The sequence below is a fragment of the Rhea americana genome, unplaced genomic scaffold (genome assembly GCF_003343005.1).
Source record: "Rhea americana isolate MKP2758 unplaced genomic scaffold, rheAme1 scaffold_252, whole genome shotgun sequence".
Lineage (NCBI taxonomy): Eukaryota > Metazoa > Chordata > Aves > Rheiformes > Rheidae > Rhea > Rhea americana.
In genome coordinates, this window is record NW_028186371.1 from 567,035 (window position 1) to 583,876 (window position 16,842).

Here is a 16,842-nt window from a genome sequence, read left to right on the forward strand (position 1 = left end):
TTTAAATTGAGGGGAGTTATTTCAGAGTTGCTGAAGTGTGACTGACTGCACTGATGAACACACACAGGTGTTCCCAAGTCATCCCATGCTTTCTGCCAGTCCACCCAAACATAATCTCCTGGACCATGCGATGCTGCTATTCATGGACTTTCCTCTCCTCAGATGGGAATGGCAACTACTGAATTTGCTGTGCTACGTGGAGGCTTCCCAAAATATAAATACCCTGTACAGAACAACATTTTTGGAAGCCACCTACATAATTTAACTTGCGAATTTAAAACTAATTTTTCCTTGTTTATTTTCATAAACATGGAAGAGCCAAAGTAAAATTTGCCAGGACAGAAATTACAGATGTAGGTATCTCAGTTGTTAAAACAATAATGCTTTTTCCTTGACTGAATTTGTTCTGTTTCATACACTTTTCCTCATTTGTTAATGCTGTTGTGTTTGAAATGCCTACAGAGAACATAAATTTAATGAAATCCTAATGCTATAATGAAAGCTAACCATTTAATGAAATCCTAGAGGAAGATCCCTACAGAAAGCTAAACTAATTTCCAATACTAAGATTATGACCTGGACATAAATCTAAGGTTGAAACTGTTAAACTCCGTTTTACAGATCAGGAAGATAGAGAGAATCTTGCCCTGACTTTTCTCAAACAGTGAATATCTACAGCTCAAGCCAGAAGCAACAGTAGTTCAGCATCCTTATCAATCACAGCTTAAGTTTTCAATTCATTCCACCCAGGTAGCTCTGAGTCACCCAGGCAAGGACATAAGTTCCCCTGGGATCCTTGTTCGGGCAGCGCTCAAGAGGCCGATTCATCTTACACGGGCTGACTTGTTTTTTGCTGCCTGCTTCTCAGAGGAACGCCCTGGCAGCCAGGCTCCCAACTACAGTGCCTCAGCAAAATCTCCAAATTTGAAACATGAACTAAGTGACTTCCAGAGATGGAACACCTGTGGCAGAGCTGCAACAGCACACCAGTTGTTTCAATGCAAAACTGACACTTCCCTGCCCCATCACTTTAAGAGCCAGTTTCTTCTGATTCAGTACCATCTTTATCATCAGAGCACATAAACCTATATTCACTACAATAATACATAAATGTATAATAGAAAAATCACAACTCATACATATATACTGCTCAGGTAAGGCTCTCACAACACTTCCTCAACCTTACATTTATTCAGAAAAATTACATGCACTATAAGAGGCCTCAGAGTCAAAGTCAACTTTCTAAAACATGATTTATTCAGAAACAGACACCATCAACCTGATTTGCAGACTCATATCCTGCACTGAAATTTATAGGAGCTGTGAACATCTGGAACCTCACAAAAATCAAGCCTCAAATGCCTGAAATCTGGCACCCTAAAATGGAGGACTCATTCTTTTTGAAAAAAACAGACTGCATTACAACTTGCCCAAAGTCACAAATCAAATCAGAAGCTGAGTCAGAAATGGAATAAGCCCCTAAGCTATTGAAAATCACTGTGCTTCCACTCACTAAAGTGAAATCCAAATGTTGTTTACATATTATTTCCATTACCCTAAGACTCAAGCAATGTAAAAGCTGATGGGCATTTTCAACATCTTTTTCTGATTATTTTCTTAACACTGCTTTAACTATGCTGCAAGGCTCTATAAAAAGAATGAAAATAAAAATATTGCCTGCCTTTAGAAAAGATATTACAGAAAGTACATGCAATTTAGCTGAAGTTCCAAAACAAGGAGGGCAAATGTGCATTTGCCTTATGGTAACAGAGCCTGAGCAATAAGCATTGCATGAGTTTGGAAAAGATATAATTAGCCTGAGCAATTAATGAAGCAGTCTTGTCTTTTATTTGACAGCAAAACAAATTTAAAGAAAGCCTTGTATGGTCTCGTGGCTCAGGATGAAATGATATTTATACCACCTGCCTTTGGCAGGGATTGAACACTAATTTCGACAAGCTACAGAACTCCAGAGAAGCCAAGCTAATCTGTAGCAGCCAACGCTTCGACAAACAGTGGCAAAGAGTAGCACTCAGAGCATTTGGCCACTGACTTTAACTGGGCCAAAATGTCCATAAACGTCTACCCAATGCATTAGTACCTGCTATCTGCAGGTGCAAACACTTGGAAGGGTGAGTATGGTATCTATGGGTGGGGTACACTCGTAGATGTTTCTGGACTACAGGCAATCTCTTAACTTTCCACAATTCCTCTATGTGGCTATTCAGGTTTAGCCACAATCTAGCTCTCAGGCATCACAGGATCACCTTGATCCTGTTAACATGTAAGCATACATCTAGTTTTACAGTTCATGAACAGTCTTGCTGCTTTCAATTTACTGCAAGTTCATGGCCTTAAGCAGTAACAGGTCAGGTTATTTTCCTCATTAGACAAATAATGGCTTTCACTTTCCTCCATACTAAGTGATCCAAAACACCTGAACTTCAAAAAGCAAAGCTTTAGCTTTATACAACATAAATTGCACAGCTATGTTTTCCACACCATTTCCCATGTATTTTTTCATCCATTTTTTTAAAGAAATTTGTACATAATGCCTGTCTTCACTGTGTTTTTCTTAGGGGGAGGCTTCTAGCTTTGTAAGAAAGAAAAGCCACCACGTCTGTGTCCAACCAAGGACTGTGCAGTGGCAATCACATCTGCTTCCCATGCTGAAGGTCCTGGGTTCAAGCCCCAGCGGAACCAGCACCATGAAATCTTTGGGAGGTTGGACTAGGTGATCTCCAGAGGTCCCTTCCAACCTTACTGATTCTGCGATTTCTGTGACCGCTGCAGCTTTGCAAGGCAAGCCGCGAAGGCCGAGACGACGCGTGCCCTCAAACGGCTGCGACGACTGCGGGAGCAGGGAAGCTCCCAGGCGGGGAAGCCTTCGGGCGCCCGGAGGACGGGGTTCACCCGGAGACGAGGCGAACGCCCGGCTGAGCCCGGGGCCCGCGGCTGGGACACCTCACAGGACCCCGGGAGAGAGGGGGGTGCGGGACGGGACGGGACGGGACGGGGAGGGGCGGGCGGCGGCGCTCCCGGCGGCGGCGGCCCCCACCTGAGACGCTCTGGCGGCTGGCGTCGGCGTCCCCGTTGGCGGCGCTGGCGGCGTTGGGCGCGCTGTTGTCCACCCCGCCCAGCAGAGGGCGCAGGTGGCTCACCGAGACCTGCTCGATGAAGGACGTGCCGTACTTGCGGAAGTACCACCACTCGAAGATCTGCAACACACACACACGCAGAGGCGCGCACAACGGCTTAGCTTGCCTTCCCAGGAATGCTTCCGAACGATTTTACCAGATAAATAATAAAAAAACCCAAAAAGTTAAAAATACAAAACGAAACGCAGGAAGTGGAATCCTACTGATTGAATTTCTTTTTCCGCAACAGAGTTGTGGGTTCTGCCCCTCCTCGATTCAAGTTGATTCAAATTAATTTTATTTTCAAGCTTTTGGTTTGGCTAGGAAATCAGAAGCATGATTACTTACATAGTTCTACTTGAATAATCATTCCAAAGCCTAAAAGATCCCCTTACAATTGTAATTATATACCTAAATATGTACTTACGGTATTTTCCTGGAGAAATTCTATTCTTAAGAATATGCATATTATAGGAAACTACATAAAACCTGAAGAGTATTTCATACAAATAGGGAAAATATTTTGACTGTAATAATTATAAATGCACACATATTTGTAATATCCTAAAGGATTTAGCAGTTGCTTTCGGATCATCAGCCAAACATCAATGTACCAATAGAAGCAATTTTGTTTTTTTTACTTTGCAAAATACAGCAGTACCTTGTAGTATTGATTATACTAGAAATTCTGAATGAATGAACTTTGCTCTTTCTGCTATCCTCAGTGTTTCCACGTTTATGGTAGTGCTGAAACCTTTTACAAAATCTCTACAAAACAGGTTATTCTTACTACAACTGTCCAATATCAGCAAGTGGATTTATTGAAACTCGAACGAATTAAATTCACAGGATCTACACAGTCTGAGAGCTATAGCTTAAGTTCTGCTTGGCTGGCAAAGAACCAGATTATGGAGGGTCTCTTAGGAGTCTAAGTTCTGCACAGAGGTTCAGATTCAGCTCCACACTTTCCCTCCCATGGTCACCTGAATCACCAAGAACAGTCTCCATATTTTTCCTTTTTGAAGCTCTCTTGAGGTCCTTATAGAATTGAACTGACTTCCATCTCCATAAGATTGTCTGTAGCCAAGGGACACTTTTTTATTTTAAACCTTTCCATAAAGGGAAAAAATTGAAGATAAACCCTTTAGTATAGTAAGAAAATGTTCCTCTCCAAAGGATATACTAATGCATTCTGCATTAGGGCATCCTTTAATTACAGCCATATTATTAAAAAATCTTGAGCATTCAAATGGAGGAAGCTGACATTAGCCGCACTGGAGTGGAGTGGGAGTTCAGCTGGTGGCCATTTTGAAGACACATGTTCACATGTTTGCATTGCATGGCAGCCCTAGAGATTACTTGGTCCCCAAAACAATCTAATGGCTATTTTACGAGGTATCAACAAGGAAGAATAAAGCAGTCTACTGGGAGAAGACAGGAGGACTATGTGAACACATAAAGATCACCAGAACTTGGGAAGATAAACAGATGATCACAGAGAAGTCAAAATATAAATACATCCAGATCGTTGTGAACTCTACATTCCAGGCAAAGTACCGAAAACCCACACAGTATTTATACTTCCTACTTACGTAGGTACCACAATGCTTTTGTCACTGCTTTTGTTACTTCTGCATGTACTTGCAGTAGCACCCAACTGGAAATCACAGGAGCAAGGGACAAAAGTATCACCATGTATCTGCTCTGTACTGATATACTTCCCCAGGCATCCCTCCTGCCTGTACTTCTCCAAATGCTGGAGATGACAGACAGGGAGCTGATGTGGATACATCTTTGGTTTTAGCTGTGCTCATGCACTTACGTACACAACACACACTAAAGGGTTTAGAATTTAAATTTTATGATCTAACAGAGCATCATAACTGAAGCAGGCAACATATGGCCAACTGTGAGAGAGAGGCTGTGCCATCAGGTACAGCATGTATTTTTGTTTTATCCTTGGCTTCAAACTTTGAAGCTTGAACAGACTGAGGAGAACTCAAGCCACAGCTGTGCCTATCTAAGGCCTCAGAGGGAGCTGTTGTTAGGAATCAAGGGCTATAGTTTTGTATTGTGACAAGGAACACTCACTAAAATAACCTGGTATGGTAATTCTGCAAGATAAAAGGGTCAGATTCTCAGGTACAACATAACAACACAGCGCACAGCTGGCTTCTCTGAGAGGCTGACATGCAGAAAGTGACAGCCTAGCAAAAAATTAGCAATTGCATGGTTCATGCAGCAAGTTATCCCTACTCTATCCTACTGCTGTGACACACTGAAATGCAGCTGCCAGTCTAGTCTCTCAAAACTCTTGAAAGCTACTGACTATATCTAACTGGCTTCGCATTTTAGGAGGAAGCAAAAAGATTTTTCAAGATGTTTGAATACTTGAATTTGCATTATTTCAACCATAATCAGCTTTTAGATAAAAAAGTGTATAAAACCCAAAGTGAGAGAGCGAGCAGGTGCAAGAGCATGTTTGAGCCCATTTGCCCTGCACAAATGTATACAAATTAGAAAATGTCACTTAAATTTCAATGAAACTGAGGCTACAAGCAGAAGGAGGGTGTATTTTGTCACTACTACAGTTTTGCTGAGGAATGGAAACTTGTTAAAATGTGTGACCCAGTTGTAATTCTGTCTCCACAGACTTCCAAAAATATTAACTGTAAAAATCGGATTAAAGCTCCTAAATCAATTTACACAATTTTGAAAAATATTTACAGTGTTGAGTAAATCCAGTGCTAGGAAACATCAAACAGATATCAATGCACACTGTCTCGTAAAAAAAATGTGATAAATCACCATCATAGTAAGTCTTTGGTTGGCGTGATTTGTTCAGGGTGTCTAAGAAGATTATTTGTAATCTGGTATTGTAGTTAAATTGTCTTCAGAGATTTTTTTCACTTTTCTAAGATGGTGTAATTTCTATAAATCAAATTTGATGTCTAGCTGTACCAGCCAGTTTGAGCACAATGTGAAGTCAACATGCTTTTGATAGTTCAACAGATAAGAGATCATCTGGCAGAATAATTACTAACCATAGTGATTAATGGCCCGTAGAAAGAGATCTGGATCAGAGATTAAATTAAGGAGAAAGGTCATTTCTGCACCCCTTTTAAGAATAAAGGCAACATCATTTCTCTCGGGGAGCTCATCATCGCAGATGTTTCCCTATTCAGAAGGGTGGCAAAGGCCTTTCCTAGGTTCTCTCTAGTTGATGCCTGTACTTTCAGATCAGAACAGCGCCAAACTCTCAAGGGGTCTTTGAAAACTTTATTTTCACAAAGGCCAAGTCAAAACTCTGGTCAGAATATTTCCAGTTTTAAGTATTTAGAAATCCAGATGTGGAATTTTTATTTTTAATCTAGCACAAACAATGCTTAACAGTTTAATTTTGGAAAAACTCTTAATCATGATTTTTAGAAATACATGGCTATGAAAAACAACTTGTAGGTGGCAAACATATTTAAGTTAAATAAAAGCTGATTAATCACACATAACCCCCCTTAATGCACTGCAGATATTTGCTTTAGTTTTTTTTTTCCTTTTTTTCTTTTTGGCTTCTCTATACAGGTACTTCTCTTCCTTCCCCTGTGAAATGAAAAAAATTACAGTCCTTCTCTTTCTTATCTTTGCTCTCACGTATGGACAATCCTGGATCATTTTATTTCTCTGGGTAGCAACAAATCTATTCTGCATCATTTGGATTATCTGATCTTCCTGCCTGTTTTTTCAGAAGAGATGTTCCACCATAAATGAATCAATTCACAGGAGATGGTTTTGCTGCTTGTTCTCACTGGACCAAATAGTGATGTCTATCAGTGACTGAGTTACGCTTTCCAGTTTATCATATCTGAGGCAGACATCCTCTCTTGCAGGGAACCCTCTCTGTAGTCCTCTCCTATTGCAACAGAAAGAGTCTTCAACAGAAATAGTAAAGAATTTTGTTTACAGGCAACTTCCACAGCTTTCATTCAACTTTATAATTAGGCTTCCAACCCTCAGAAGAGTGACAGTTGGAATACTATTCCAATATGAGGGCTGGGAACAACCAACTCAATGGATTTAAAATGAAACTCATTTCCTTGAGGAACAACAGAACAATAGCAGAACTAGATTCAGTGATTACTCCTAATAAGTAAATAAAACTGAACCACAGCCCAGGTGTGACTGCTCAGTCATCCGTGCTGTTTATTTGTCAGCATGCTGCCTAGCCTGTTTGGCCTGTGCCAACGACAGTGACATGGTCTGTTTCCAGTAGGCATTATGGGAAAGATCATCCTATTCGGCAGGATAAGGGTGTTCATCCATACAGATGCAAGGTCTGCCATGCCACTTGCCCTCAGCACTAGAGGAAGCCACTGGTCTGTTTTATTTAGCAGTAGGGGATAGACAGTGACTCAAAGAGAACCTCCAGTCCTGCTCGGTTTTGCTCTAGGAAAGACTTGTCTCTGACCATTCTTTCAGTGTCTTTAATGACATCCTTCCAAGTTAAAGGCTATGCAGCCCCATTCCTTTTGGATGAAATAGATGAATTTGGCACCCTCTTAGACTCTGTTTTTCTGGTTATGAAAGCCCCCACTTGCCCTATCTCAGGAAGTCAAGAGTAAGAAGGTACAATGCCAAGTCTGAAAATGACCAGCATGTTCAAAATAGCTATCTACTTACACATCTAACTCTGGAAATAAAGAAATGGGGAAAGAAAATAAACTTTTGCTTGGAGAAAGTGCAGTATTTCTCTCAACACTGGGTAGGCCCCAGTTTCCTATGCTACCTGTCTCTTGTCTGTCCACCAGGTTACAGCCTGCTTTCCTGCAGACCTGGCAAATGCTTCCAGCTTCTCAGGAACTCCCTGCATGGCTTCTGTCCTTCCTGACCTGTCAGCCTCCAGTGAGCAGAGCAGAAACTTTGAACAATTAAAACATATCACTTTCAAATTGCCAAAGCTTGTCCCTATAAAATTGTCAGACTTTCTCAAGTATGTGGCAACATCCAAAACTCAGTCACCTTTCTGCACCTCTGAAGCAGGCTACACAAAGCTAATGAAACAGAAGAACAATTAATATCAACAGAAAATAATAGAGGTCTCTTCTATGTTATTCAGATCCTCTCTAAGACTTCCGGTACTGGCACCATCAGTTAAAAAAATGCTGAAACTCACATATTATATACATACTCTAGTAGTAGCAGACAGCCCAGCTGCTCAAGCCCAGCCAGTCTGATGCACCCAAGCTTTACCTCTTTATTGACTGCCTGTCTTAATTTTCCTCTCTGAAAGGCCTAGTATTTTTTTATTGCAGATTGTTTCTCATCATGCAGCAGATGCTTAATATTCGTCCCAAGCTCTAAAGTAAAATAACAAGACATTCTTGATGGAGATTCAAGACTGGCATTCACTTCTGCCTATGATTTGTTAGAGCTGAGAATCAGCTAGTTTGCAATGCAAATGCCACCTGTATTTGCCAACCAACATTCACTCTGGTGATAACTATTTTAGATATGCAGTCTTACAAAAATAGTTCCAGCTCACAGCATTTACTTGACCTCAGCTATGTTTCATGACAAAGCTACATTACCCTACCTGTGGAAAACCTTAGGATTTCTTAGACCACAAATACAATACAGGTCCATTGTATTCTGAGTCAGAACCCTGTCTTTTACTGAATTAAAAGTAACTGTGGTGAAACCAATTTCTACTACAATATTTGTAATGCAGACTGGGACTTATTTTTGTTCAAATTTTTAATGCTTGAAATAGTACAAGGAGGAATTAAATTTGTCCCAAGTTTTTCATTTTAAGCTATGTGCTGTAGTCAGAAGGAGAATGGCTGAGATAAGAAACACTTTTCTCTACTGTCTTGAACTGTCAAGAAAAGAAAAGAGGTCTGAAATCATTGCTTTATTGAAGTGACATTTCCTACAGTGTGGCCAGAACGTTACCTAAAGAATGAAAGCAAAATAAGAGATAAAATAAGATGGGAGAGTAGCGTTTTGCAAAGTAGTCATATAGCATGCCACTCCCCTGAAGCTGAACTTTGCATTGTTTCATGACCTAAACATGAAATAGAAAAAGCATTCACTTTCCCATCAGTCACCACACTTCTGAAAAGATGAAATTTTCCATCATTTCATAACCTGCAGTACTGTGATTTCTCCTTCTGATTAGAAATTGCAGCCAACTGATAATGGAAAGAGATCTGCCAGACCATATGGTGGAAAATTCCAAGGAATATTAGTACATCTAGTCTGACAAATATCCCAGTGATGTAGATTTGAGAAGAGAATGTTTATTTTATAAAAAGAGTTTCATTTAAGACCATTAGCACAACTAAGAAACCTTTAGAACTGCAGATGTTGTGTAATGTATCAGGTAAGTGGGTGGTGATGAACACAACTCAGCATGTTACAGGGCCGTTTGTAAACGGCAAGATTATTTAGAAATAATAAATCTGAAGAGTAATTAGGCTAGTGACTGGCTAGCACTACCTCATTACAACTTACTCAGCTATCTTTCCTGATGCACAGTCTGTTCACGTTGTGGATTTCTCTTTCCATGTCCATCGCTGTTAAGTTCCTTTTCCACCACCCAGTCTACAGACTATATGTTCCTCTCAGCACAGACATTGGTCCCTACAGCCTAGGGTTCCTGGCCTGTTTCTCTTTTGAACATTTAGGACTGTGCATATGAGCAGCAAACAACTACTGATAGCAGTTGTGAAGATGCACAAAAAGGCTTTTAATCTTCTTTTGAATCTTCCTAATTATACTGATCACACCTCCTACTCCTCTATTAGCTCTGTTCCTTTAACTTGTTCATATTGGACTTCCTCAGCTAGCATTCAGTGAATAGTGAATATCTTCAATTAAGGCTTACACAGTCTAATCTTTTGGAAGACCTCTACAGGTGGATTTATCACTAAGAGCATGTCATTCACAGGTATTTTGCTGTGTTGTGTCTTGTTCCAGTGTCTTAGTCATGGACTGATTGGATCTTCTATCCCCACGGGCTGCTGCCTTTCTTCCAACATTACCTGACTAATAATCTTGAAACCTTCTGTTTTTTCTGTATCTGTCCTTTCTTTCCTTCTTCATATCATGGTCTTAAATACTCCTTCCCACCTCATTCTTGTTCTTTCCATCAAAACACAACATTAGATCTTTTTCCTCACAAGTCTCCGTCTGAGCTCATTCTTCAGAAATTGCCTTCTAGACTACAAAATGTAGTTACATTTGCAGTCATGCTACTACACATAGTTACAGAGAATTTAGTTTCTCTTCAGATTTCTTGTTCCTGTTTGATTCTGTAAAATGTTTCCACAGGGCACAGGTCTGTCTTTCTCTTGCCACTTCCTCCAGCTATTTTCACTCTCCAATAATAAATAAGTAATTGTGGCTGTGGAACCCATATATTTCTCTCATTGCTTCTCATCATGTTGCTAAGGGCCTGGCCTTTGAATATTTCTAACTGAGTGAAATTACTGAATTTAACCTGCACCATTTTCCTCCTATGCATTTGAGTTGCACTAAACTGAATCCAAGTCCCACAGATTTGGCTCTGAACCTCGGTGTCACAGTTTAAAAGAACAGCTGATTTCTCTGGAGCTCTGTCCTGTGCTTTGGGGCTCAATCCATACAAGTCTGATGAATGCCCAAAGTGCAAACATTAAGTAATTGCCTTCTGCTGCAAGTAAACCCCAGAGCAAGGCAGAGCAGCAGTGCACCTGCTGCTTTATACCTGACATCCTCCAAGTACTGTGAGTCTTGCAAGCATTCAGGAGTCAAGGATGGTACTTCTCTGTCTACATCTGTAGTAGACCATGTGGAAGAGAGAGGCACTGACTCTCCACAGAAAACTGTCAGGACTTAGCTAGGAACCTAGTTGCTTTAGGGTTCCCCTAGGGTCAGCAGATCTGAGGTGAAGGGAACCAGCCCCTAGAGGTGTCTCTTTCTTTCTATTTACCACTGTGGTAACTACACTCCCAAAATTTATCTCCCAGCTATGTGCCTAGTTTGCTGTGGTGAGGAAAGAGTGTGCAGTTTTTATCCAGTAAACTTTAGAAGCATGCATCTTCTTTTTATACAAAAGGACCTAACATTGATTGAACAAACTAGAATAAAATGAAGACAACCTTGATTTCTATACATAGAAAACAACCTTTCACAATCTAGGATACAGAACAGCCCAGTATAACCCTGATACCGTAAGTACACCTTGAAGATTGTTAAATGTTTTACCTTTTTTCTGTGAAAACATTTAATGAAATCCAGAACAAATGCTGTGCTTTGGATTTCCTCCCCCAACTAGGTTTAGGAATATTCTTTAGGCCTACAAAGTAATGGATAGATATATACTGAGAAAGATTTTAAAACTGGACATCTGAAATAATTATCCCTTGGAAACCTGATACTAAAACTGCCTTCATTGCTAATATTCCACTTGCTCTTTCTCTAATGAGTCCTGCTGTAATATTCTCAGAAGAGCATGCTAAACTGAGATAGTCTCTTTCTCTCAGTCGCTCTCTCACTCTTCTTTTTCCTGGTCTTTTTATTTTTGTAGTACTTGCTGATGAAAATGCTTAACATGCAAACACTTGTTCTGAATTATTATTAGGTTGCTTGTTGGTGGAGTACATTGTTATTCAAAATTTTTTTTCTTCAAAAAATGGAAACTTTCTTTCTTTAAAGAGAAAAGTAGTACAAATTTTATGTGCTGCAAAAATATAAGTTTAGGAAAAAAAAACCCCAAAGGCATCATTAATCTGGACAAAGCCTAAAATCACATTCTAGGTAATAGAAGCAATGTATAAAATAATATTAATGTATCTAGTACTTACCAAAATAAGTCCCGAAATTAAGGAGGAAGTGCCTGTCAGGGCAACATAGAACTTGGGGGTTAATGTGTTCAAAAACATACTCACTGCAAAAGAAAGAGAGGAAACCATGAGTACAAGATCAGGACATGTTCTCCCATGTGTGCCCTCCCTCCTCCCTACTGTTCTCCAATCTAAATATGTTATTAGCTTGATTCTGATAAAATAATCAGTTTAAAGAACATCCTGTTTCATCTGCCTAACATGTGAGAAGTGGAACATTAGACGGCGCATGCTGGATTTTGCTTTCACAAAAGAGTCAGTCACCAGATGTTGCAAGACACTTGCACACATGCTTGGGTCTTTCCCATTCCAGGCAGACTTTACTGACACCAATTTCAGGATTCCCCATGACTGTATTATCTGATTTTGCTACTGCTGTTAGAAATCTTAAGAGTCCATCTCAATTCTCATCCGGCATTCAAGATTGCCTGGCATCCTGCGTGATCTTGATCAAATCATCTGGACCAATTTTTCAAAAGCCTTTTGCTTCTCTTTACCTTGGTTCCTCACTTATAAAGTAGGAGATAATAGCATTTCCCTAACTCATTACCTCACATTAAAGATGGTGAAGCCCTCAGACAGTGTGGCAATAATCACTATATGCCAGAGCCTAAAACAGATTAGGAAAAAAACTAACAGGTTTTCTAATACATGAGGAAAGAAAGCCCTAATAACTAGTCTACATAAAACCTTGGCTCACTCCAAATTATCTGGAATCTCTGCCAGAAGCAAATCCAGACAAGCCGCAAGGAATGGCAATTCTATTCTAGTCATCTTACATTTGTTTTGGAAGCAGCTGGGACAATCACCATGCGTTCTCACTTATCCCCCTGTAGAAAATTCCTGTCGACTTTAGAGAATAAAGTAATCTCTTGATAGTGTTTGAATGACTTTACGGAAGCTGCTAGAGGGAATTAGAGCTCTTTCACTAAATCCTTGATGTTTAAAGAAAACCTTCAACTAGCCATCACCTCCGTCTTCTATGAATGAAGTAATTCTCTGTTAAACTACATGGAAGTTTACAGTAAAAAAAAATCTATAAAAAACTACTAGTTTCATTCTTACCCAATGCCAAAGAATTTCTTATACATACATACATATACAGATATATATCTGTCTATATATAGAGACACACACATATACATGTATGTGTATATAAGCAGAATATTCCAGTCATCTGCATCCATGACTGATGAAGGCCTTGACAATAGTTAGCAGGTAAATTTAAAGACTTGCAGTAAACTATCAAACAGTCAGTTAAACAGCCTGATGAAAGACCTGGATATATAGTTGGGGGGGCTCTCAGCTCATCCTCTTACCTTTAGAAATGACAATTACGCTAAATAACATGGTACCAAAAAATGAGGAGAAGACAAATGGATATAAATGATCAAGCATATGATTACTTTTCCATGACCAATAAAACAGAAAATTATCTTCTAGAAACACATCACTAAAAGAGACTGCAGCCTTACAATTCAGCTAATCTGTTTTGGTTTTGGCAGCATCTTTTTATTTTTTTTTCTTGAAAAAGCCATAAATTGCTACAATGGAAGTGTAATTTTCTGCTCTATTGGACTAGCATTAAGCATCAAGCTGATAACAGTGAAGAATTCCTCTGGTGTTTCTTAATTCCATCTTACATTTTCTTCACAATAAGTTGTGTGCCAAATTCTCAGCTAGTGTAAATTAGCATAATATTCCCAATTTTACTGCGTGCAGTGGAGCAATACAGCTTTGTATCAGCTCTGGCTGTTCCCATTCTTTCTTTTTTTAATATCTAATACAAACTAACTTTGAAATAGTAGTCCCTGCTACTGCAGCCCCAGTATCTGCTAAGAAGGAAGAGGAACAGAGAGACTGAAATAGCTTTGGCTTTTACAAACCATCCATGAGTCCTTTAGAAGAAACATTCCTCGTTCTGGAATGTAAATGTAAACCAGAGGCATAATCAAACTGTGTCACTGGGGATATTTCAGACTGCTAGGGAAATTGCTTCTTCTGCTTAGGTCGGGATATTCCTGAGAGAGAATACACTATGATGGGATATAGATGTACATGTCCCCCATGTAGCATACTGCTGCTACAGTGCCAACAATAACATGAAGAGCCAAGCAGCAGGAGAGTTCACAGAGGTGCTTGCTCTTCCGTTCTCTGCCATAGCTTCAGAGCACATGGAATGCTGGAATTTCTCCTATTAAACTAGAAACATTACCCTGGAGGAAATTTTATTTCCAAGTATATGAAGTACAGAAAACCACAGATTTATCAAAGCTGTGAAGCCATCTAAGCCTCTAAGTTTTAGAAAATTCTAAATGAGGGTACCCATATGAAAATAGATACAGTCTATTTGCTTTAAATTCCTGTTTCACTAAAAATACCACAAAGATGGCAAAATATCTTAGTGATCGGATATTCACTTATCTGCCTGCCATTGATACACTTCACATAAGGAAATGCATTCACATTTGGAGAAATCATATCAAGTCCTTTCCATGAATTAAAATCTATCACCAATAAAGCAGAATGACTGAGAGTCCAGAGAAGTGCTTTTGTCATAAGAAATGCTATTAGTTTTTGTCTGTCACCGCATCTGTTACAAGCAATTTATACTGATTTATAGACATAAGCATATCAAAATGGAGATAGGATATATCTTTTTTTTTTGCACCAGTGTTACTGCTTTCTTCTTCACCTACTTGTATGCAGTTGCTCATTCATGCTCTTTACTACAAGCCGCTACAGTTGTTCATTCTTACAGCTTAGTCACATGGACTGGCAAAGAAAAAAGATACAGCACTAAACACTTTTGGATTGTATGGGCCAGTCTCCCAGCTAACTGGAATAGCTCCACTGATTTGCTACATTTGTACTTAATTACAAGAGCTACTTATCTGGCCTGTATCTCTCAAACATTTTTGCTGCTATTCTTCCTTTTGATTAAATATGAGAATCTTCTACTCCATTATGAAAAATATCAACTTCTGCCAGCTACTGAGTACCTTCCTCCTCCCTTTGTCTCCATAAATATTATTAACAAAAGCAAACACTTTCCCATAAGAAACATATTTCTAAAACAGTAGAACTATGCATCTGTGGTCAGACTGTTTTTACTCTGAAGTCAATGGGAATTCTGTCATTGTTTCGGTGGAAACTACATCAAGGCCTAGTTCTCATAATATTAATCCCTAAAATAAAAATCAATCAAATTTTGGGTTATATTGGTATCATTATCAAAAAAGGAGCTTCTATTTACAGACTATATTTTGACACTGCATAAATCACTATTTCTGATAGCTGTCCGATAGCTATACTTTTAAGGATAATCTCCCTTCCCTGCTTCCTGTAATGCACTTAGGTTTCCTTCAGGATGTTGCAGTAAATTAGAACCATTAAAAATGTTATTGGCCCATCTGCCTAAATTTGCATAGCAGGATTTTTCCTCTGTGATATATTTCTATTTGATAAAATAGCAGGATTGAGGAGTAGGAAGATATTACTGAGAAATGAAAGAGTTGAAGATAATAGCAGAAGATAACTTCAGAAGAAGTCAAGAAGCATCATCAGTGAGAGATGGTACTGCATGCCCTTTCTTCTGAGTTCATAACGTACCAACATACATCTAATTATTTCTGTCCACAAAGGGAAGGTGGTGTAGTTACTCAGTCTGGAGTGTCTGCTCTTGTCTGTGACTTTGTAGCACTTAAAAATGGCATTCAATGAATATCCAAACAGAGAACGAAACTTGCCAATTTAACACCAATTGCCTGATGCTCCTGCAGTGCCAACTCATGTGAAGTTACTGTTAAATCCCAGTAATTTCCACAGGCTTTTGATCATGAGTGATTTATTTTCAGTGCATTTACTGAGATGATGGAATACAGTACAGCCTGTTTTTTGTAAAGAAAACCAGCATGACCTATGAATACTGTCTAAACAAGCCAAGCATGTCTACTTAGGAGGGACTCCTGGCTGTAAAGATAACAAGCCCCTTTCTTCCCTTCTCTTTATTGCATACATTTTAATTATAATTGAGTCATCCGAAATAAGGTACTATTTCCATTTCCAGTGTTGCCTACATTACATTCGTAAATAATTCCATTCTTCTGTAAAATATCTAGGGAATGATTATTATTTATTTTTTTAACTGTGCATGCTCACAGAGATGAATTTATATCCAATTCAATTTGTGGCAGATGGCTTTAAAAAAAAAAGCACACAAGCCATATCCAATATTTCATGTTGAGGCTCATCTGAAGAGGTGATTGAATTTTCTTAAAAATTGATGCCATTTCATTCTTGTTATATATTTTATTCATTGCCAATACTTACTCCGATGTTCAGAATGAATCATAAACATGAAAAAAAAAACCAGGTATTTTTCAAGTGACTAAACCCTCAAATCACGGAAAACGTATCACTCAAGGTAATACAGCACTATAGTGCTTTACAGATTTCTTTAAGGACTTCAGGAATTCTAATTTCAAGAATGTGAGGAGGCACAGGAGGATGGAACTACTGGGATTATATTAGTTGAAGAATCATCATGCCAGTGTATCAGATAATTTACATTAGAAGATCTTTAGGGGTGGGAGCACTGCTAACTACTTACTATCCCCACTTGAGGATCTGCTAGAACAATAGCATCATTACCTACTTCTAAATGTGAGGCTATGTTGCTTGCTCAATAATTTGCTAATAAAAATGCCATAGCAGTTTTAAACAAATCATTAGATCAGATCAAGCAAAGAAAGAACTGCATCATTTTATGCTACCTTCAAGGGGAAAAATAATTCCTCAAACAAAACACTATCTTAAAATGAAGC

At 39.0% G+C, this 16,842-nt stretch overlaps 1 protein-coding gene across 2 annotated transcripts in view; it reads right to left on the minus strand.

Moving 5' to 3' along the window:
- ST7 (suppression of tumorigenicity 7) overlaps nucleotides 1-16,842 on the minus strand; it is a 159,770-nt gene that overhangs the window by 59,966 nt on the left and 82,962 nt on the right. For both annotated transcript variants that reach the window (XM_085307087.1, XM_085307088.1), the window contains exons 2-3: nucleotides 11,978-12,060; nucleotides 3,059-3,218 (exon numbers count right to left, since the gene is read on the minus strand). In XM_085307087.1, coding sequence (XP_085163213.1) covers nucleotides 3,059-3,218; nucleotides 11,978-12,060 — 243 coding nt within the window. The remainder of the gene's footprint in view (nucleotides 1-3,058; nucleotides 3,219-11,977; nucleotides 12,061-16,842) is intronic.